The following is a 23544-nucleotide window of genomic DNA, read 5'->3' as shown; positions in this document are numbered from 1 at the left end:
TAGAATTTTACATAACTGCCAGTGCTAAATGCCTCCAGATTACCGTGTATGGAATTGGACTGGTGGCTCTGCCTTTTTTGACAATGTAAGAGGACCGCTGAACTGACCTAAGGAGCCTGTTCACAATTTAGGTGGTCTTGTGGCAAAATGTATTTTGTCGATGCTGATCATACTTCAGAATTTAGCTCATAAAACACAATTACACAATTAGGGAATGAATGTTTTACAGGACTGCATCAGTGTCTTTTGATTAAAACACATGGAAGAGGAATAAGACCTGTTATTGATGGTGAGGGATTTCCTCAGCCTGCTGATGCACTAAAGGACTGTCCCACGGACTGAAGTCAACCATCCCTGTCAGTCTCTTTTCTAGATTCTGACATGAAGGTATTTAATTTTAAGCTCTTATTTCAGTTTCAAAAATGGACAAATATGGGTCAAAATAAAGCAGGGATGGGAGACTTACTTTGATGTCATGAAATAGGGATTTTCCGTATCTTTCTTTGTATCGTTTCCTTATGGTCATCAGGTCTATTTCACTTCTGGCAATTACAATCCTGATCACAGTTTTATTATGGAAACCAAAGTCCTAAAAGATACAGGCAGAAGAAGAAAAAAGTGAGAAGACAGTCCCTTCCAGTTAACCAGTCTATAAGAGGCACATCCTCTTTTTCTGGAGCAATTTGCTCTTGTTCCTGTACCCGTCCAGCACTGGCATCTGCATCCAGGCAATGCCCCACCCAGACTCTGAGAGTGACCTCTCCCTCCCCCTCTCTTACTGTGTACACAGACTATGAAAAATTCGACCTATCTTACTTCTTAATCTCTCACTTCCTGGGCCACTGTCTTGATGCGGGCCCTCATCCTTTCACCCTGACTCTGCAGTTCCAGCCTTGTCAGCCTTCACACACTGCCTGTAGAATGCACATCTTCTCACGTTCTCTTTCTAGGTAGAAACTCTTCTTGGCTGTGTGAGGGGTGGGGAATCTGGGGCCAGGTGGGGGGAGGTTCCAAACTGTTAGATGAGTGTTCCTAAGTCTAATACAATAATTACATTTTTATTTTATAGTCTGTTCATTATTGAAAGTTGTAAATATAAAAATTCCAGGTACTTGACACATTTACTGATTTAAACTCAAATACTAAAAATGCCAAAAAATATCAATTTTTGTGTAGTAGCTTCACAAAGGATACTGTTTTACGAAGAAATTTTATGCTGTCTTTGACTGGGGCGATGGTGACATCTAGTGGCTGGTAAGCATAAACTAAGATTTGATGTCTGAATGTTTTAGGTAGAACCACTAACAACCTTTTCCTACTTCGAGGTGACTAAAATAAATGATCTAACAAGATTGTCACATTTAACTCATATATCACTCATGTAAAGTCCACTGGAGAAAAACATAGAAGTTTTTTTTTTGGTTGTGGGTGGTGAAAACAAGTTTTAACCAATATTTTACATTTAAGGGCCTCATATACCAAAAATGTGATTACTTGAATAGACATCCCTCCTGCTGACCTTCCAACTCTTTGGGGGTACACATACCTTCCCTTCTTGCATTACAACACACCCATCAGGAATACAGTTTTTATTTATTATTACAATAAGTGGCCTCATTTGGGCATAATTAGAGTAATTGTGATTGTGTTCAGTGGTCACTCACAGGTGAAGCTTTATTCTATGTTGGAGAAGAAAACTGTTGAAATCATAAGTTTATAGCATCTCCCAATATACCATTTCCTGTAAGTTTTAAAATCAAATCACCATTTCCTGCTTGGAAATAGAACAAGAGAGAAAAGGAGGGCAGTGAGCATTTGCTCTTCCTCCTGTGTTCTGAGGATACATGGGTTCTTGTACACAGATAAAAAATACTCTCTACCAAGGTACATAACAGAAATATTCTTGACAATTAGCAAATTACCCCAGCATAGTGGCTACTTTGAAGAAGTTTGTCTATTAAAATTTCTTTGAGGATAAAACACTCTGATATTAAAATTACTACTGAATTGTTTTTAATAATTTCATTGAGTTTTCAAGACTACCATGTATATATAATGATTTATATCATGTCTTTTCTTTTTCTAATTATGTTTCATAGACATTATGAATAAGGTGTGAATTGTTTCAGGCATTTAATTGTTTGTTTCTTTAAAAATGAATGTATTAAAGGGTGTGAGATTAACTACCACACTAAACTGTGGAAACCATTCTTGTTTAATCACAAAAAATAGCCTCAGAGTTTACTATTGTCTAGCTATCTCTTTTTAAACATTGTTTTTAAAATAAGACTTTATGTTTTAAAATAACCTCTGATATTATTTTGTGCTTTTAAATTCAGGACTGCAGCAATTTCCTACAGAGAGTTTGTAATGTTTTGCTTTTCTGCTTGATGCTGTACGTTTTGCACTTGTACAAGTATGAGGTTGAGGTCTTTGGCAAGATACAAAAGCATTTGGATCTACCAGTTTGTTAGTTGCTAAGAAACACTAAAGCAATGGAGGAGATAGACCCCAAGGAATCATATTTTGTGGGTTCCTCAATTTGATACGGAAGGCACACCATGATTGTTATCTGATGGGTTTCATTTTGGTGTGTGCCACAGCTTTCACATGAGAATATTTTCTTTTAAGTAGGTATATTTGCATACCATTTAAAAGTGAAAATCAATATTTAAATAATGGAAGTAAAAGTAGTTCCTTGAGGAAGTAAACACAGTTTCTGGAGAAATTTTAAAAATAGGTGGGTCATACTTACATGGATTGCACTGTGTAGTCTGTAAGCGAAATAGGCTGGCTTGTCTCGAACACAGAGAACTACAAAAAATCAGACAGAAAAAAAGGGAGTTGGAAGGTGACCATGCATATTTTCTTCAAAATTTGACAAACAATGAGCATACTTTCTTTTCAGTTACAATCTTGGAAGGGTCTTTGTAGTTAGTTCTAGGCAGGATCACTCGTGATATATTGTGTATCACACTTCCAACATTTAAGTCAGGGGTAAAAACCTAACCAATAAAAATATAAAGAAACAATATTATAGTGATTAGTTCATATTTTCATTTATCTTTATTTCTTGGAACTCTCTCACTTCCTTCATATAATGTATCCTCTTTATCTGAAATTAAATAGAGCTTCAAAGAGACCCAGGTTACCACTGCTACTATAGATTTTCATTATGGTAGAATTTAGTTTGACACAGTCCCATGCAAATGGTTCATTTTCCAAAACACTATTTTTAGGGTATAGACTTGTGAATAGATCTGAGGTCTGTTAAGGAGACAGTAATTGGTCTAAACCAGTGTTAGAAATCATCTAATCAAAACTATGATGGCAAGAGAAAAGACTAAAGTCTAGTTAACAGCTGTCCTTGGTGAAAGTCAGTTGATGATTATAGGCATTCAATAGTTTATTTGAGTAAGTAAATAAATTAATAAATGAATGACTAATCTATGGGAGGCCATAACTTCTAGGCAAAATAAAATCATCATAACAGTGTTTTCTCCATAGTTCAAATGATTCCTTCAGACTGTGAGAACATCATCTTCATCTTTGGCTTTTCTATATAACCGTGAATCCTCCAGACTCTCTCGTGTTGCGGCTGCAGCAAAAGTGCCCTACATACAGGGACTCGCGTTACTTTTTTGCTGTTTTGCTGTCCCATCTGCAGTGCCCAAGTCAATGAGCAGACTAGTAAATACTCAATGTTTATTCAGTGAATGAACGAAGCAGTTCAATTGTTTTCTGTTATTTCTAATGTCCACTATCTCCTGTCTCACGCCCATTGCTCTGTTTGTGGCTGTGGTCTGGTGGAAAGAGCACCGTCCTGAGACTCAGATGAGGTGGGCTCCAGTGATAACTTCATTGCTAATTAGTTCCATTCGTTGGAGGAGTCACTTAACCTTCTTGGGCCTTGCATGTAAAATGAGGAGTTTTGATGTATGTAACTATTAAATTATGGTAAGAATCTGCTGAAATATAGGCACCTTATTCTTAGAAAAATACACAAATATTCGTATTTTGTATACTATCTTAGGGATTTCATAGAACCTACCAAACCCTTTTTATGGAACCCTAGCTTAAAGCTCATCAAAATTCTGTTATCTCCCAACTTCCATACCCATGCACCTCTGTGCTGCTGTAGGGACGGAAAAGGCACAATATTCATTTAATCAACAAATATCCAAGTGGGTACTTGATGTGTGCCTGCTCTAGGCACTATGTCACCACGACGCCCCATTTGTAGTCCTTTCGATGTGTGCTGTCAAGTCACAGCACAGCACAGTTACACATGGGTAGTTAACAGTAGCTTTTATGGTTGCTACGACTGTTCTTCCCTTCATGGGGGGATACCCTTTCTTACTCAGGAAGAAGCAGAGGCATACCTCTCTCACAATCGCCTGCAGAAATCATTACAAAAGTAACAACTTAGTCAATCTTTTTCTCTAGTAAGACGTGCCCCTAAAGGCAAATTTATTAGAGGTGGTAACAAAACACTGCTTTCCTCATGGAGACAGAGAACCCATATTGCTGGCATTTACCGGCCCTTTAACAAGGATATGGAAGTCAGTGTATATAAAATGAATTTAAAGGTGTGAGATCCCAATTGCCTGAGAGACAGCATTTGAGAATCCAATGCTTCCCAGTATGAGAGTTAAAGCAGCTTTTAGGGAAGGTTGTTTGTTCATTAAGATGATCCACTTGCCAGTTGAAAGCATTGCCTCAGTACCTGATGTACTTTTCCTCCATAAAGTTAACAAACCTTCTAAATAATTAAATTCAGGAGAAGGTGACTCAGTCAAGAGCTTACTCATGCATCTTTAATATAATCAGAGCCAATCAGTGTTTGTTGTAGAATAAAAGGCCTGCTGTATACCAAACCAGTTATTACTTACCTATCGCAACTAGCAGCTCTTGAAAGTATCCGTCATAACATTCATTAATGGCATCTACTATGTCCTGCCCAGAAATATTTTGAAATTCCTGGAAAACTTCAACAAATTGATATACTTCAATTGAAATATTGTAAATTTGTAAATAAAATACACATATTGCTTAGCTTGCTACACATAATGAAGGTAAGTAAAGTCTAGGGGTGAGAATTGGGTTGAACTAGATCACCTTTAACATTTTTTAATAGATTCCTCTGCGTTTTATATATGTAAAAAGGAGTTTTTTTAAAAGAAAAAATAAAAGAGGCAGAAGAGTACAGCAGTTTGGGGGAAAATCAAACAAAGTGCAAACTAATATGAGTGCACCTCTTAGACAATACAGCATCTTCACCTAAATCTGGTGTCAATAATGATAATCTTGACTCACAATAGACTGATTAAGCTATGTTCACTATGTTCTTTTCAATAATAGATATAATATGCATAATAGTAAATAGTAATATATTTGAGTCCATTCTCCATCAAAAACAGATGGTTTTTAAAGGTTTGGTATTTCAGGTCATACTCAGTTTGGGGGAAAAAAATATAATTATAGGGAAAGCTAGTCTTTAGTAATGTCATTAGATGAGGGATGTCTGTACAAACATAATTCAAAATTAGTGCCTGTGAGATAACTGGCTCCCTTCTATTCTTGTGTTAACATTTCCCCACACCCCTGCTTTTCATTTCCAGTTAACTATTTGCTTCTGTTGTATAATCAGTTAAGCGTCTGAAAAGGAGCCAGGTTAATAATTACCCAGCCAGAGCTGTTGGTAACTCTTGTTGCACAGGATCATCTGCAGCATGGTTTTGTGCTCCCCTGTCTTCCGCTGACACGCTTCCCACAGGACCTGAAACGGCACACGGCAGAGGTGACACCCTAGCTGTCCGGACCAGGCTGACCTGGGAGAAAAGGAAGCTGGTTCTCCTTACCATCGCATCCTGAGCAGCCATAGCAGGGTCTGTGTATCCTTCCTCTCTGCTTCCCTGTTAAGTAAGAACATGGTTTCCTTTGTAACTGTTCTTTTTCTAATTTTAAGAAATGTAATCTTTATTGTATATTTTTTACATTACCTTTTAGTTCCTTATACCCCTCTCCCCCCAACAATCACCACACTGTTGATTCATGAGTCCTTTTTTCTTTTCTGAATTGACAACTCACACAGAATTATTGGGACAAAAACCTGTGAACTGCAAATGCATCGGTAATTCCTAAGAAAGTCCTATTGTTATTTTAGAGTTAGTCTTATATTTCTTAAGTACTTCATGAAATATCTTGTCTTAAAATATGGGTTCTCTTTTTTTTCTTTGCAGAAGTAATATTATTTCAAAGATATTAATATGATTTTCACTTTTTCCACTTTCTGGGCAGTATCTTCTTCCCCATCATAGAACAACACCCTCTGTCTGGCTGTGGTGGGTGGTAGAGATGGGATTCAACATTGGTAGAGTGCAAATGCCCAGACAAAGGATGAGCTAACATTTGCTCTCAGACATACTCAATAGGATATTTGCAACAGTAAAATAATCATGAAATCTAGACTCTGTGGAGCAATTGTATTTTGTAAATTTGTTTCATGCCCAACTCTTTTATCATATTAAGAACAGTCACAGTCAAGTTAATCTAAGAATGCCCATTTCAAAATAGGAGGAAAGGAAGGCTAGCCAATTCAGGACCCTCTGGTCCCTGAGTGTGATGAGGACAAGAAGGGAGAAAGAGGTAGGAGAGATGAGTGATCAATTTATTTAACCTTTCCTTTGGGTTGAGGTGTGGAGGAAAGGCTTATAAAGTTATATATCTATATCTATATATATATAACACATATGTATCTATATCTATATTATCTATTTTTACATCTATCTATCTCTATCTACATCTATATCTATCTATACAATCTATGCTAAGAAAACACTGGGATAAAGTGGTCTCTGCTCCTATCACCTTCCCAGACCTGGAAAGGGCCACATTGCAGTGCCACGGCATGACTGGGCAGAGGGAGGTGCTGAATACAACCCTCTTGAATTAATCTTAATAACTAAGTAGCATGAACAGTTTCCAAAATTTCTTACCTACTGTTGATGGAGAAACAAGCATGCTAGCTGAGAACCTGTTTAGGGAGCTTGACAGATGGAATGGGTTATGACCATGGCAAGGACAGATTATTCCAGAAGCCAGAGGCTACATGGTAGACCACATTGGCTGGAACTGTGCGAGAGACATAGCTAGACCTCAGCAGAATGCTTCAGGTCCAGTGAATGGAAAGGTGAGGCTAAACAATCATGAAGTTTACTTGGTTCTGACCAAATGGAGACAAGAAAAAAAGAAGCTCATAAATTCACCAGTTATATGGTTTGACAGCGAACACAGAGAAACACTCATTTCTATACTTCATATGCTACATGATCAGAGTTGCCCAGAGCTGCCATTACATTCCTGAGATGAGCAAGGATGCAGAAAATATCTTGACCTGAAGACTATCCCTCTCTTGTTGACAAGACATCCCATAAACCACATACACCTCTCCACCAGGTGCCTTCTTAGAGAGGAAGAGAGAGAAGGGCCAGAAATCTGACAGTTAAGCCTTTCACTCAATATATATATATATATATATATATATATATATATATATATATATAAATGAGATTGACCTTATACTCTCCTTTTGTCTGTTTTACATACTGTAGATATTAGGGTGTTTTTCCCTTTGCTAATTAAAAGTTGGGGATATATAAGAAGGATCAATTTACTCATAGTAAAATTTTCTTGTGACTAAATTTGTAGCCCTGGAAATTTAATATGTTTAATCATAACTCAGGCCTTGTGTATCAGCTAGAGGAGTACAGCTGAGCAACAATTAATATGAGCCTATAAGACACATTTCATCTGCTTCATTCCATTTGCTTAAAGTATCAGGTGACTAAGAATGCATACATGCAATTCTTATTTTTAAAATCTGTGTATTTACATATACAACTGTGCTTTATACATATCTGAGCAAGGAATAGAGACAACATTTAAGGTGAACATAATTTTATTGAGTGGTAAAGTATCAGTATTATCTATTTTTAAATTACAGAAGTATTGAGATGTAGGGACAATAATCATTTGTATAGTTTTGCCCCTTGAAGATAAAAACATAAATGGGATTTCAGATACTAAGTGAATTAACCAAGATCTGATTGTAAGAAAAGATGATTATTCTATTTCAGTGCTATTTCTGTCCCTGAGGTTTGGTGACTATACTCTTAACCTAAAGAACTCACTATTTTCAGACAATCTCTTCTGGTTACTCTCTTATGGTTTTCATTCACACAAAGTAAAAAATGACTAAAAGCAATTAATATGCTATATGTTCTATAGATATATGCCATTTATTTAATAACACAAACTTATCACTGTAATTCTCAGTCTTCCTCTTATTTGGTCCATCAGCAGAATTGAAGCAATTGATTGCTCTCTTCTCCTTGCTATACATTCATCACTGGGCTTCCAGGATTGTGTAGTCTCTTTTTTCTTTCTACTTTATTGCTTAGTCCTTCTCGGTGAAGTCCTTCTACTTCATTGGTTAGTCCTTCTCAATCTTATGGTTCCCTTTTTGCTTTTAAATCTCTTAACATTGGGAAGTTGTAGCGCTCAGTCTTCGATTCTGTCCTTGTCTGTATCTACAATCTTTCCCTTGTTACTCTTAACCATGAATGTGGTTTTAAATAATTCATTTTTAGTGGGTTTCAATTAAACCAAATAGCTAGGTAAACATGTACTCTTGGAAAGTTTGTGAGAAATATTTAAAAATTTTCTGCAGTTCTGGGTACTTGACATTTTTTTGAAAGGTAAGATGTTTTGGATATTTAACTTGAAGTGAAGTGGTGCCTATCTGTTTACTTCTTCGTGCAGTTAATTGCCAAGAGCATTTTAAGCAGACTGACAGATTAAAAGGATGTGCATAAGTAAGTCTGTGATTCAGCTTTTTCCACCCAGGCTGAGTTTGTCTTAAAAAAAAAAAGCCTAAGATAGCTGTGTTGTATGTGTAATTGATGTAAATGCCAGAGAAATGGCATAAATGAGTACAGAATTTGGATTAGGGGAAAAATGTCAGAGGAAGATATTAAGGGAATTAAAATATAGCTGAAACTATTTGGAGCAAGTAAGTCAACTACAGCTGATCCCTGAAAGCTTTAGGCGATGACATTCCCAGAGGCCTCGCTGTACAAGTTCGAGAAACTGCCACAAGGAGAATCCTGACAGCCAAGAAGAGGAGGAAGCATCTAGTTGGGTAGTTTCCATTGCTTCTCTTTGGGAAAGAATTCATCATCTCCAGGGTAATTTGCACATATTGATTAATTAGTCCCTAAGTGACTCATTTTTCATTATTTGACAGATAATTAGATTTCCTGTAAATCTAGTTGAATAAAAGCACACAGGAAGTGTTGTAAGCCAGTTTGATGATTGGCATTAGTTTTCAAGAAGAATGTGTTTTGGCTGAGTTGTTTGTTACCTTATTAGAAATAGCCCTGTAGGAAAATATTCTCCACATTAAGTGAAAGATCTTCTCTTCCCAAAAATGTGACAGTAATTTTCAGCACTTTCCAGTTCATGAATGCCTTAAGGCGCTGGTGCTCTAATTCCCTGTCTCTGTTAATTCACAAAAAGAGATGTGTCTTAATTTTCATGATGTGAAACAGATGAAAGGCATGGACAGTCTTTCCCTGGCTTCTGAAGGTGACCATGCAGAGGGCGGTAGACAACATGATTACAACAATTGGAGAAATTTCAAATATTTGTATTAGGAGGGTACTGAGAGAGGAATTGGTTCATGTCCCTTAATTTACAGATTGAATCTCTCTAATCTAAATCACAAAAAAGTTAAATGATAACCCCAAGGACATACACATGAATTATAACAGAGCCAAGAGAAACAGATATTTAAGTATATGCCTTGTTGTTTTATAGAGATGATAGATGGATAGATGATAGATAGATTGATTGATTGATAGACAGAATAATAGGGTTAGGAGAGATCTAGTTACACAGCAGCACCCCCAGTTGTTTGGTTGGAACTCATCAGCTCTAAATTTCACTCCCCTTTAGGAAGAACTTCCATTTTTTTTAAATAAAATATTTAGACAGATTCTTTCTGAAATGGTGGTAAGGACAAGAGATGGACTTATTCAACTTTCTCATTCACTTTATATCTTCTTCCAAACTGCTCAATTTACTGACCCAAACCCTGAACAGAAGTTCTAAACAGAAGAGCCATTAATGTAGAAGTCAGGAGTCAGTGGAAGATCTTTGAAACATTTAAAAATTTAAGATAAATTATACATTTTACTAAGAAGTATGAATTATCATGGGACTTTTGATTTCCAGTAAGATGAATGAATATTAAGAGAGATTATAAAAAGATACATCTTTTTATGTTTTTTAACTTCTATTTTCTATTATGAGTAGAGGAATTTCTATTAAATACATGTCATTTTATACATGTAAAATGTGTTTTATATATTAAGGATAATGTATTGTAAAACTTTATACAATTTTTAAGTAAACCATATTAATTTTCTTGGGCTCTGATAAAATTTGGGTCTCTACCCTTATTTTTGATATTCTATGTTGATAGGAAAATTTCATTGCACTAAAAAGCTATTTCAAAATTAAACATACATACAATTAAAGTTCAAAGTCTAGAAATTGAACTTAATAAATTATATTTTATCCTATAAAGTCACATTACAAATTTGGTGAAACCCAGTGATGAAATAAATTGTTATGTATTATTTTAAAATATTTGTGTCTATACAGATAACATTATTATATGTACAAATACACACATTCACTTATATATTCTATCAAAGTACAGCTTTATTGTTTAATTTCAGGAAAAAGGAACTGCAATTATGAATAAGATTGATTGCCTTATTACACACCAAGGGAAAACATTCTATTGTGTTCCCTTCTGATTTATTTTCTATCATGACTAATTTTCAGAAATGTTGTTTTTTTACCCAAAATGTAAGAATATTTGCTTTATAAAAATACACTGTGATCTAGATACTTAGATATCAGTTACTTTCAGGAGGTTTATAGCCTATCCTTTAAAGAGGTTCAGAGATTCCAAGAGGTTATTTGTGTATTGATCATTAACCTTTTACCATGTAGAACTGGAGTGGAACCCAATGGGGTTGGAGGCTAATTACTGTGAACAATAGAGGTTTAGTGTACTGAAGTCTGTGTTCACATTAACTCTCTCATGCAGTAGATGTGTAATTCTGGACAAACCATTTAACGTCTCTGGGCTTCAGTTTCCTCATCTCGCCAAAGAAAAGATGTGGTCTGTTGGGTTCCCTGGGTAGGTGACTCTGAGCTGCAGATCAGCCTGTGCTTGTTTATTATGGAATGTGCTTGGGGTCAACACCAATGGGAGAGAAAAGAAGCAGAATTTGGCCAAAGGAGAAGATGTACTCTGACATAGCCCTACTGGAATGCAAAGTAGTCCCAATTAAATATACTTTTTCCCTATTAGGCAACTTACATTTTTCTTCAATAACTATAATAAATTTCTATTTGGATATTAAGAAAATAAAAACTTGTTTGATATCAGGATACAGCTCATAAATTTACAATGGGATATTGGGTTTACTCTTCTATTAGGAATAATATGTGCACCAACATGAATTTCTGACTAGAAACTTGTTCTGATTTATATTATGTAGCATCAATACTTGAAAATTAAAAAATAATGACCCTTTTAAATGGAATGTTTTAATTAAAATTGTTCTTATGACATTTAAAAGTTAGAAAGTATTCAATTGACATGACAAGTGAGATTGTTTTTAAATATTGATAGTAATTATTAATTTTTGCCATTATAATAACTAATCCCTCTTATAAATTAAAATAAGCCCATTTCTACAACTTACACAGAAATCTTAAGTTGGGCTATAAAAAACCGATCTATGTACTCTCTCCACCGATGTTACAATCCTAGATTTGGAGTCCTCAAAATAGGATGTGATTAATTGAGCTTGGTGATATGGGTAGTTTATGAATTATACACCCAAACCATGCAAATCCAAAGCAAATTGAATAAAAACCAAACACAATAAAGCAAATTCTTAATTCTTTTAATTGAAAGTTTAAATTTAATTTGTCTGGTACTATGCTGCTTTTTGTAATTCAACCATGTGAAGGAATCCAATCTGCTCAAATTACCATTTTCCTCAATTTGAAGAAGTATATACCTGGCTTCCTCAACAATGTTTTCTTTTCTACTTTATTCCTAATTCAAAACTGAGAGCAACTTGGTCGCAAATATAAACACACTCACAAAGAATTAAAATCCGTGCTTCCAGGCAATGAATAGAATTGTTAGTTTGTGCTCTAATCTGGCTAATGAATGTATCTATTTTTAAATTAATCATACAAAATATATGTAAAGTACAGGGAGATGTTTTTAATCACATTAAACACATATTACAATAAACCATACCTCTGTCTTTGATTTGACATATGAACAGAGACGGTGTACTGTTCATATTTGTTTGTCTCTATACCCAACTCATGTTTCTATGATAGTGACTTAAATTGAGACGGTATTCAGTAAATGTTATCATATAGAATTTATTGTCAAACTGGAATACAATGGAGTTTTCTGTTACACTCTTTGAAAATGAAACATATCTATTTTTGTCATAGTACAAATTGGTGTGATATTTTGAGTATCGTACCTGGACCAAGTTCATGAGAGTATCTCTGAAGTGTCCTGAGGTCTCTGAATAAATGTCCTCTTGAAGGTTACTGCTGTATTCTGGTAAGAAAACATCTATGTTAAAGGTATGAGTTATTACAGAACCGTATACCAATGTACATTGAATATGTAAATGCTACTTCCTCAGTTGATAATTTGAGAGGGGAAAGTGTAGGAAATACAATCAACCTGTTGATAGTTCTTTGTCCTCTACTACTTTCTACTCCGATGAAGCGATAAACATTTCACCAAAGAAATATGACACGTAACAGTAACCTAGACATGGACCTGTTCTCCTAAAAAGTATTATCTTCATTCCAAAGTTGGAAAATAACATGGCAAGTCATTTCACATTCTCTAATTCTCAGAATTTAGAATTATAGATTATATTTCCACAGACTGCTCTCAGCCCAGAGCTTTCATCTCACTTTCATATTTCAAATGGAGAATCTTACTTCATTCCCCTTAAGTAAGTCTTGTATTTGTTCAAATGCAATATAACAGACTGTCTGGAACATTTTCTTGACATTCGGTGTCACATATTACATAATGCATTAAACCTTTCTGAAAATGAAAATAAGTTAACTTTCTTATAGTTAACTTTTAAAATGTGTAAAACAATGATTTTGAGATAGATTACATCAGTTATGGAGTTTATATAAAGTGAGGTAGTTACCCATATTTGTACCATTGCTGAGAACTTATTGTACTTTGCTTTGCTTGTTCTATGCACTTGGTCTCTCCTGAGTGAGAGAGGAAATGCTCATTGAACCGCTGTGCTGGGCACTTTTCTGTCTTAATATAAACATTCACCTCATAGAAAGCTTCTCATTATCGTCCTGGAAAATTTGCTTAATTTGATTATCTAGGGAATTGTTTCATTTTTAATATCTTAATCATTTATTTTACTCAGGGAGTTGATTGGTCTTAAGTAAGTCATAGTTCAAATATGAGTATCTTAGAAAACCCTTTAAATATATAAACACATATTTTTGTGTTATTTGAAAAATATAAGGTTTAGTTCTGGCTGGTATGGCTTAGTCGACTGAGCACCTGCCTGTGAGCCAAAGGGTCGCTGGTTTGATTCCCAATCAGGGCATATGCCTGGGCGGCAGGCCAGGTCTCCAGCAGAGGGCGCACGAGGGGCAAGTGCACATTTGCTTTGATGTGTGTTTGCCTCTGGTGCACATTTGATGCATCTCTCCTCTTTATCCCTCCCTTCCCCTCTGTCTAAAAGTAAATAAATAAAATTAAAAAAAGAAAAATATAAGGTTTATACATGTATAAAATATATGTATTTTTCCTTACGCATACAGTAGGCTTCTTGCATTTGGAAAATTTCTCCATTTGTTCTTGAAGCTAATATATCAATGAGGCAATTCTCTTCGGTACCAGCTCCCTAGAAAGACAGAAGCAGAGATAGACATGAAGGCATTTGTATTGGGAATAATAGTGAACCTCATGTAATAAAAGGGATACAGCATTCCTGGAATTCTGAGAGGTGGCAGAGGCCAAGAGAAATGTGTTGAGGTTTGAGATAAGCCCAGTTCAGTTCATTTGGTTTTGAGAAGAAGATAATATTATTTAAAATCTGTTCCTTCATTTAGAATAAAACAACATGGGCATTTCTGAACAACATGGGAAAAGATGTTTAAACAATGCTCATGACACTGACGTTTCTGCTGCTCAAATATCACTTCTTTGGCAAGCTGAAATCAGAACCTGGGTTTCCCAGTTTCCTAAAGGATGTTTAGGGACCTTTCCATGTCTTTTCCTAGATGTAGAATTCTGTAACATTTGCCTAAAAATTGGGTAGTTTGAATTGGGTAGTTTCCATAGTCTCTTACAGTCAAATGCATATACAGTTGTTTGTATGGAAAATAATAAAATCATTAATAATTGATACAAGAATAAACTCTCTGTTTCATATTCTCAGAATAGTAAATCTACTTTTGCTCCACCTCCATTCTTCTCTGAAAGTAATTTTAAAAACAGAACATCTTTTTCAGGAATCTTTACTAATCTATGAGGTAAAGATAAAATACTTGTTTCATCTAAACAGTAACATGCCTTCTTTCTTATAGTTTTTAGTCACACAATTTTGCAAGAGGTAGGAGTTGACATATGCAACCTAAAAAAAAGCAATTGGTTCAAGTTCGCTTGAATTTTTAGACAATGACTATTCTGATCTACCATTCTTGAATATACGATGGCAAATATTCAAGTTCCCTTAAATTTGTTTTCCCTTTCTGTTGCACTCTGTTCATAGATCGTGGTGATCTACTCATTGGCAGGCATTGTATTGGAATGATTTCAACGGTTGTGCAGGTGTTTAATACCAACATTTGGAAAGATGTGAAAAGGCTTCTTGTCCCCCATCCCTAGCCAAGGAAACCTCTAAAAAATCTGTAGTCAATTTATTTCATAGAAATTACTTTCCTGTGAGAAAGATGATTCTAATCTTTTAGATGTAAAAGTTAGATGGATTTGAGCAATAGTTTTTGTAAAAGACTAACTTAAGATCACAAAAATAGCCAAATAAAAATGTCATCTGTATTTGTGTCTGACTCAGTATCCTATTTTTACATAATGAGCCAAATTTTTACAAATAACTTAAAGAGGTTCACATAGTATAACATTTTCCCTTAACATATGAATAGAACACACATTAGGGGGAGACAAATCTGAGCAAGTCCTTGAAACTTGTTTATTTTTTCCTTTTGGTAACTCAGCTGGGACAACAAGTGAACTTGTATACCAACAGAACAGTGGCGTCTAGAGGCCTCTATTCCTCACAGGACCACTTCTCCTGATCACAGCATTTCCACAGTTTCGTTTTTTAAGATTTATTTATTTATTTTTGGAGAGAGGGGAAGGGAAGGAGAGAGGGAGAGAACCACCAATGTGCTAGAGAAACATCAATTGGTCACCCTGACCAGGAAGGGAACATGCAAGCCCCTGGTTTGCCCGACGATGCCCAACCCACTGAGCCACACCAGTCAGGGCTCCATTGTTTCATCTTTGCTCAGATATTCCCTCCCCGATCACATGTAGCAACATCACAGGGGAGTTTCCTTTCTCCCGAAATATGGGCCTGTACCAGTTACAGGTATATTTTTGCATCAGACCACTACCTTCATGGCATGCCAGAGTTCGTGAGCATCGTAAGACGGTGGTGAGTACAGGAGACCGACCATAACATCTTTGAAGTGATGTGAAAGCTTTTCCTTCAAGTCACCAATCAGGTCCTATAGAGAGAAAAGTAAGTGTTTTTATTCTATCAGTTACCAACGTTACAAGGGAAATAGGATAATTGCAGAAGGTGTTCTAGTCGAATCTCCTTTTCCATGTTATTTCACTTAATAACAAGTCTGGTTTTGATTCACACATATGTACATGGATTACAGGAGATGACGGACTTGAGGGTTTGCAATTGACTGATGTAACCACATGTCTCCATGAGATGTCATCTCTACGGACATTCTAGTTATATAAACATGGAATAATATTCTTATCTTCTAATCTCAACCTCAACCCTCTTTTGACCTCATTAAAAAAAATAAATAAAAATTGAAACATAGAAACATTTTGACTAGGAGTTCTTAGTTTTTTTGTGTGGAATTAATGAAACATTAGTCCTTAAATAAAATATGTGCTTTATTTTATTATTATAACAGTCTCTCTTAGCACAGGGTTTCTGGTTATACTATTGCCAAAAAGCTTATGTAAATAATCTAAATAACCTTAGTAATTTCTTCAACTAGCCACATTACTACATTTATTTAAAATATTGAAAGTTAAACAGTTATAGAAAAAATAAGCATCATGAATTTTTGACATTGGAAGACATATAAAAGTATAAAATTGATCATTTTATTTTGGCTTTTATTTTATTTTTAGTATAAAGTATGTATTTAAAAACATATATGTTAAATTTATCTTTTGTATGGTTATAAAAGTATCTGTTTAAAATTTATCTTTTTTTGCAAAATGTATAAAGTATATTCAATGTTACTTTAAAATGCACAATATTTGAGTCTGAGGAGGTTCCACAATAGAATTCAAGTGAAAGATCCCAGTGAGGCATAATAAGCTTTAATACAATAAAAAATAAAATAGCTATAATATTCATTTCATGTGGTATGATATGACAGCCCCTCTCCCATAATGTAATTTCTTTGTCAGCAAATGAAAGCATTCACCTACATGGTGGTAATTGGTAGCACAGAGGATCTGTTGATTTTTTGCTAGGGTCAATGCAATTTGTTTAATGAGCAATTATGTCTAGAATTGTGTCAGGTGTTCATGTACATATAAAAGCATAAAGTCTCCATTTTCATGGAAGTTATGTTCTATTTAATTCCCTTGTTATTTCCCAGTGACCTTTTCTAATTTCTTTACCAAATAGTTGTTAAGATGCTATTATGATCCAGGCACTCTTCTAGGTACTGTGGCTAAAATAATAAATAAAACAGAAATGAACATGCGAGCTTATAAAGCTTACATTCTCATATCATCAGGGGGGTCAGTGAATATTTTTTTGAATGAAAGGTTGCAGTTACTCAACAGATATTTGTTTAGTGCTGTTTCCCAGACATGGTGGTGTGGGGAAAATGCAATGCAGTTTGTTTTCAAGGAGGTTCACATTCTACAAACCCCCAGGTAAACATAAATAAAAATAAGCAAAAATGTGAGCTAACATACTTTCTAGGGCTGTTGACATAGTTTTTCCCAGAAGATGCTAAGGAAGGAGTACAAGAAGATCAAGAGAATTCAGATAAGCAATCAGAACAGATTTATAGGACTAGGGAAGTGGCACATGTTTAAGCAAAGAAGGACCAGTAGCATTGTGATAGGAGGCAGAGAAGCCATTTGCAATGGTTCATTTTCCGTCCATGTGACATTTTTATGGGTCAGTGTTTGATCCAGTTATTTGATCAAACATCATTCCAGATGTTTCTGTAAAAGTATTTTTTGATTAGTTAACATTTAGATCTGTAGACTTTGGTTAAAGCAAATTATTCTCCATGATGTGGTGGATGGACCTCATTCCGTAAGTTGAAGCCTGGATAGAAAGGCTCTCCTCCCCAGAATGAGAGAATTCCACGCCAGCAGACCACCTTTGGAACTAAACTGCAAATATTCCCCAAGCTGCTGGTAAAGAATACGCATTTTGACATTACTGGTCTCTACAACCATAAGACCTAATTCCTTAAAATCTCTGCCTCTATAAATATAGATATAGATACAGATGGTATAAATATGTGACAAGAAAAGAGGAAGAAATACTGAGATACTTTTTGGTGTGTGGATGGGCAGGGAAAGGATGGACTAGGATGTGCGGAGACTCAGGGACCGCTCAGATAATACACACATGAGCCAGGCCTGCAGCTTGCCTGTAGCAATGCACTCTTCCCAGTAGAGGTCTGATCTCGCGGGATCTCAGGAGTCACGGGATGGCACGGGATTTCTGTCCTGAGAAACACCTGGGGGACTGTGTGCTGAGGCTGAGCGTCTCAGACTCTTCGGTAACGAGTCTGCCCCATGGCACCTATCAAGCAAATACGTACGCATGCGTGCGCATAACCCTGAACTTGTACACCATCCTGGAAGGTAAGTCAGCTGGTAAAGAGAAGTGTAGAGTCAGGGGCTTGCATTTGTGGTGGAAGGCGATCTGGAGACCGAGAGATCCACTGGAGACTAGATGCCTATTAAATTAGGCTTCTAGCACAGAACTGCGTGGTGATTGTGGATCTTCGCCCCTGTAGGAACACAGGAACCAGCGCAGCTCCCTCCGATGCCACGTGTTATTTCTTTGTGAGCACAGCTCTATCTTCTCATTTTTTTACACTAGATTTTAATGGTCATATTATTGGCATTTATTTTCCCTCAAAGTCTATCAAGGATGTGGGTTTCTCATAAAGTTTTCTAAGCATATCACTTAGAACTACCACAGAGGTGAATATACAAAATGTGCAGAGTATAACATATGTATATATATATATCATATAAATAAATGTATAAACAAGTGAAATAATAAATGAAGGAACATGGAAAGAGAAAACCCTTAATTTACTGATTCTATTTAAAGGATAGAGGAAATGTTCAAGCTGAAGATGGGTTGGGTGTTTACTCTTTAGTCACTTTTTTTATCACTGTCCCTCCCAAACATTTATAATATCTTCATCTACTTGGCATGCTAATACTGAACACCTCTGCATACATTCCACTGTAGGCTGAGATAAGTAACGCCACTAGATGGCGCTGGTATGTTTTTGTTTTGTAATTGAGGTGTACACGGGTGCGTATATGCAGGGCTATAGCACACTGATTTTATAAAAGATTGCAATGAATTTATATCATTTCAGGGAAAGAAACGGTATCAGATATCATATAATGCCATTAAAGAGTACCAGTTCTGGAGGCAGAGTGTTTAGTTTTGAGTTCTGGCTGTGCAAAGTACTAACTGTGAGCTTGCACTAAGTAGCCTATTGAGGCTGCTTAACCTCTTTGCATCTGCTTCCCTATCTGTGAAGTGAAATTAAAAATAGAACCTACCTCAGAGCCTTGATATAAGTATAAAAATATTTAACTTAGGTGGCACTTTCTGGCACATATTAGGCACTCAGAAATATCTAATTTTTTCCTCCAAAAAATATTAAGTAATTTACTACAGATAAAAATGGCAAATACTAGATTATCTGCCTGTCTCTCTGCTCTCTCTGCCTCTCTCTATCTCAGTCTCTTCACCTCAGCAGTTTATTCGATTTATCACAATCTTTACAATACCCAATTGCTCATAAATTTTATTGTCTCTAACTTACAAATACATCCAGAAACGGATGATTTTTTTTACCGCTTGTATTGCTACAACCCTTCTCCAGGACACCACTGTATTAGTGTGGGTAGAATTGCCCTCTCTTCTATATTAAAGTAATAGCCTCCAAATAAGTGTCCCTTCTGTGCTTGTACCCTATGGTCTCCCCTCAGCACATCTGACAGTGTGATCCTGTAAAAATACAAAATCAGATTAGTCACTCCTCTGCTCAGAATGCCCTTTCCCACTATCAACTCCAGGACAAACTACAACTATTGTTGGGTAGTTGATCTCAGGATAAAGCAGACATGTCAGGTGTTTAGTCCTTGCACATGTCAAAGTCCTTACAATGGTTCACAAAGTTCATGACACGTTCTTGGTCACTTCTCTGCCCTCATGCCCCATTGCTCTCCCCCTAGCTCCTGATTTCTGTACTCCACCTACAGAAGACTTCTTACTGACTCTAGAATAGCAGGTCAGCTCCCATCCCAGGGTCTTTGCTTTTGTTCTTCCCTCTTTGAGTGTTCGTTCTCTAGATTTTCCCTGCCTACTTCATGAAGCCTGCCTTGGTTACACTACTTAAAATCACACCTGGTCCCCTAACACTTCCTGTATTTCTCACCAGGTGTCTTATTATTTCCCAAAGCATTTATTACCTTCTAACATGACACATTTTACTAGTTTTTTTGTCTGCTTTTCTCCTTTGTCGTCACACTCTTTTTAAACTATATTTTATTGATTGTGCTATTACGATTGTCCCATTTTCTCCCCTTCACTCCCCTCCATCCTTCAAACCCCCTCCCACCCACATTCCCTGCCTTTAGTTCATGTACATGGGTCCTGCATATGAGTTCTTTGGCTTCTACATTTCCCATACTATTCTTACCTTCCCCCTGTCTATTTTCTACCTACCATTTGTGCTACTTATTCTCTGTACCCTTTTCCCCTCTCTCATCCTCCCACTCCCCTATTGATAACCCTCCATGTGATCTCCATTCTGTGGTTCTGTTCCTGTTGTAGTTGTTTGTTTAGTTTGCTTTTGTTTTTGTTTTATGTGTGGTTGTTAACAACTGTGAGATTACTGTCATTTTACTGTTCATATTTTTTGTCTTCTTTTTCTTAGATAAATCCCTTTCGCATTTCATATAATAAGGGTTCGTGATGATGAACTCCTTTAACTTCACCTTATCTGAAAAGCACTTTATCTGCCCTTCCATTCTAAATGAAAGCTTTGCTGCATAGAGCAATCTTGGTTGTAGGTCCTTGCCTTTCATGACTTGGAATACTTCTTTCCTGCCCATTCTTGCCTATAAGGTCTCTTTTGAGAAATCAGCTGACAGTCTGATGGGAACTCCTTTGTAGGTGACTGTCTCCTTTTCTATTGCTGCTTCTAAAATTCTCTCCTTAATTTTAATTTTGGGTAATTTGATTATGATGTACCTTGGTGTGTTTCTCCTTGGTCCAACTTCTTTGGGACTCTCTAAGCTTCCTGGGCTTTCTGGATGTCTATTTCCTTTGCCAGATTGGGGAAGTTCTCCTTAATTATTTGTTCAAATAAGTTTTCAATTTGTTGCTGTTCCTCTTCCCCTTCCAGTACCACTATAATTCGGATGTTGGAACATTTAAAGATGTCCTGGAGGTTCCTAAGCCTCTCTTCATTTTTTTGAATTCTTGTTTCTTCATTCTTTACTGGTTGGATGTTTCTTTCTTCTTGCTGGTCCACACCATTGATTTAAGTCCCAGTTTCCTTCTCATAGCTATTGGTTCCCTGTACATTTTCCTTTATTTCACTTAGTGTAGCCTTCATTTTTTCATGTAATTTGTGACCCAATTCAACCAATTCATGTTTTGAACTGCACATCTGATAGGTTGGCTATTTCTTCGTTGCTCAGTTTTATTTTTTCTGGAGCTTTGATCTGTTCTTTCATTTGGGCCATTTTTTTGTCTCCACACATCTGTTACATAGTGAGGGGGGAAGCTTAGGTGTTCACCAGGGCGGGGCAACCCACATCTCTGTGTTGTGATGCTGAATGTGGGGCAGGGATCCGAGAGAGAACAATGGTGCTCACTTGGCTCTCTGCTGCCTTTCAGTCCCTTCCCCTACTTCCCACAAGCAAATTGGGCCCTTCTGGTGCTGATTCCTGGGTGGGTGGGCTTGTGTACATTCTAGGACCCTGTGGGTCTCTCCAACGAATTCTCCTGTGAGGCTGGGAGTCTTTCCTGCTGACACCTGTTCCTCCACAGGTGTTTTCAATCAAGTTTGAGGCTTTATTTCCCCATGCTGGAGCCCTGGGTTGCTCAGTCTGTCTCGCTCCTTAGTTCCTCCCGGTTTATCTGCCTAAGAATGTGGGACCACCTGCTCCACCAGCTGCTGCCTGGTTGGTCTGCCAGCTGCCGCCTTGCCCACCCCAGTCCTCCACCACTGCTTTGCTGCGAGTCCTCTCTGCCCGGCTGCCCATGTCTTCCCCTCCTATGAGTCTGGATGAATGTCTTCCTTAACTCCTTGGTTGTCAGACTTCCATACAGTTCAATTTTGTGAGTTGTGGTTGTTTTTTGTTTTTAAGTTGTCATTTTCCTTTTGGTTATACTCAGTGTGTCTACCTATGCCTCCATCTTGGCTCAGTATTTTTTTTTATATGTTTCACCCAGGTAGAATGTAAGCTCCATCATCGGCAGGGCTTTTGATCTATTTTATTCATGGCTCTTTCACAGCCCATAGAACTGTGCCTTATGTGCAGCAAGTACTTACAAAGTCTGTATAAAATGAATGAATGAGGACCACTTGCAATCCAGCCATCATTTGTATGAAGTCATTCTGCTCTACTCAAAGAGAAATAAGCAGTCTTATTTAGTGGAGAGTGCAAAAACAGGGAAATTGACATTTTCCTACAGGGCAAAAAGTGCTAAGTGCTACAGCAGTACAAACCACATGATATTATCAGGGCATCGAGAAGGAGATACTCCTTTCAGTTGGGAAGATAAATATTAAACAGTATGTTTAAATAGCTAAATTTTGCAAGTACAAAGAGGAGCCTTTAAGTAGGTTCTCTAATTAGAGTCTCGAATTCTCACTTGGAGTTATACAAATAACTTTATGAAGGCAACTTGGGAGTGAGACTTTCCCCAGCTGACTGCCTCTGCTTTCTTGTCTGCTGAAGACTCGCCTTGAAGGACTCTGTGGGCATGGCATCTTGGCCTCTCACTAAGCTAATGAGTCCTTGCTTTTCAAATTGAGCTGATGAAGCTGCAGATTACCCCATTGCTCCTCTTCTGACCGCTCCATTTACACTAAAAGGAAAATGGCAGTGTCTTCCTTGTTCCTCTTCCCTTTATCTAATTATGTTTAACCAAGGGCAAGAAGTGGGAGTGTGACTAACATTTTGCCTGTCTGGATATGCTCCGGGGAACAGTTTTATAGTTTTATATGCTTTCAACTTACATGGTTTTTTCCTATTATCATTAAAAAATAATACCTGCTATTTCAACACTCAGTGATATAGGCCTGTATAAAGTGTAACTAAGGATTTGTTTTAATTCTACCTACCCTGATATTTATTGATTAAGCACTTGCACAATTTTGTATTACAGAAACATTTGTACAAATTGTTATCTTCTGAACAGCTTCACTATGGCAATGTTTTCACAGTTTATTTGCTGATTCCCTTTCCAATGGAAATTGGTGTTGTTAATTTTTTGTCTGACAATAATGATAATACTTCAGACTTTTGGAGAATCAGTATATTAAAAGCTAAAACTTCCCCCCTCCAAACAAAAAAAATATAACAAACATTCCTCCAGAAGCATAGTTTAACTCAGAAGAAAGGGAAACCCCTGGGTGTAAAAACCAGGAGACAGATGAAAGCCAGGGGACAAGCACAGGAGCTCACCTTGGTGATGACCTTGCAGGTGACAGAGGGAAAGTAGAGGACGGTGTGGTAACTATTTATTTTAGGTGTCAAAACCCAGTGTGAGACATTACATGGGAACTGGAGAATGTTTGTGGGGCCAGTGTAAAAGAGGAAACTAGGGGAAAACACAGTTGATTCTTGAACAA

General features: G+C 36.7%; 1 protein-coding gene across 1 annotated transcript in view; it reads right to left on the bottom strand.

The window, feature by feature from the left end:
• The window catches only part of ANXA10 (annexin A10), a 68514-nt gene that overhangs the window by 1778 nt on the left and 43192 nt on the right, over positions 1-23544 (bottom strand). Inside the window, exons 4-11 of the mRNA XM_037132756.2 lie at positions 15808-15921; positions 13982-14072; positions 12654-12733; positions 5862-5915; positions 5686-5779; positions 4893-4988; positions 2756-2814; positions 467-589 (exon numbers count right to left, since the gene is read on the bottom strand). Coding sequence (XP_036988651.1) covers positions 467-589; positions 2756-2814; positions 4893-4988; positions 5686-5779; positions 5862-5915; positions 12654-12733; positions 13982-14072; positions 15808-15921 — 711 coding nt within the window. The remainder of the gene's footprint in view (positions 1-466; positions 590-2755; positions 2815-4892; positions 4989-5685; positions 5780-5861; positions 5916-12653; positions 12734-13981; positions 14073-15807; positions 15922-23544) is intronic.

This window comes from Artibeus jamaicensis, unplaced genomic scaffold (assembly GCF_021234435.1).
Source record: "Artibeus jamaicensis isolate MK-2021 breed Jamaican fruit bat unplaced genomic scaffold, CSHL_Jam_final scaffold_537, whole genome shotgun sequence".
NCBI lineage: Eukaryota > Metazoa > Chordata > Mammalia > Chiroptera > Phyllostomidae > Artibeus > Artibeus jamaicensis.
Note: the sequence above shows the minus strand (reverse complement) of the source record. Positions and strands in the feature narration are given on the sequence as shown.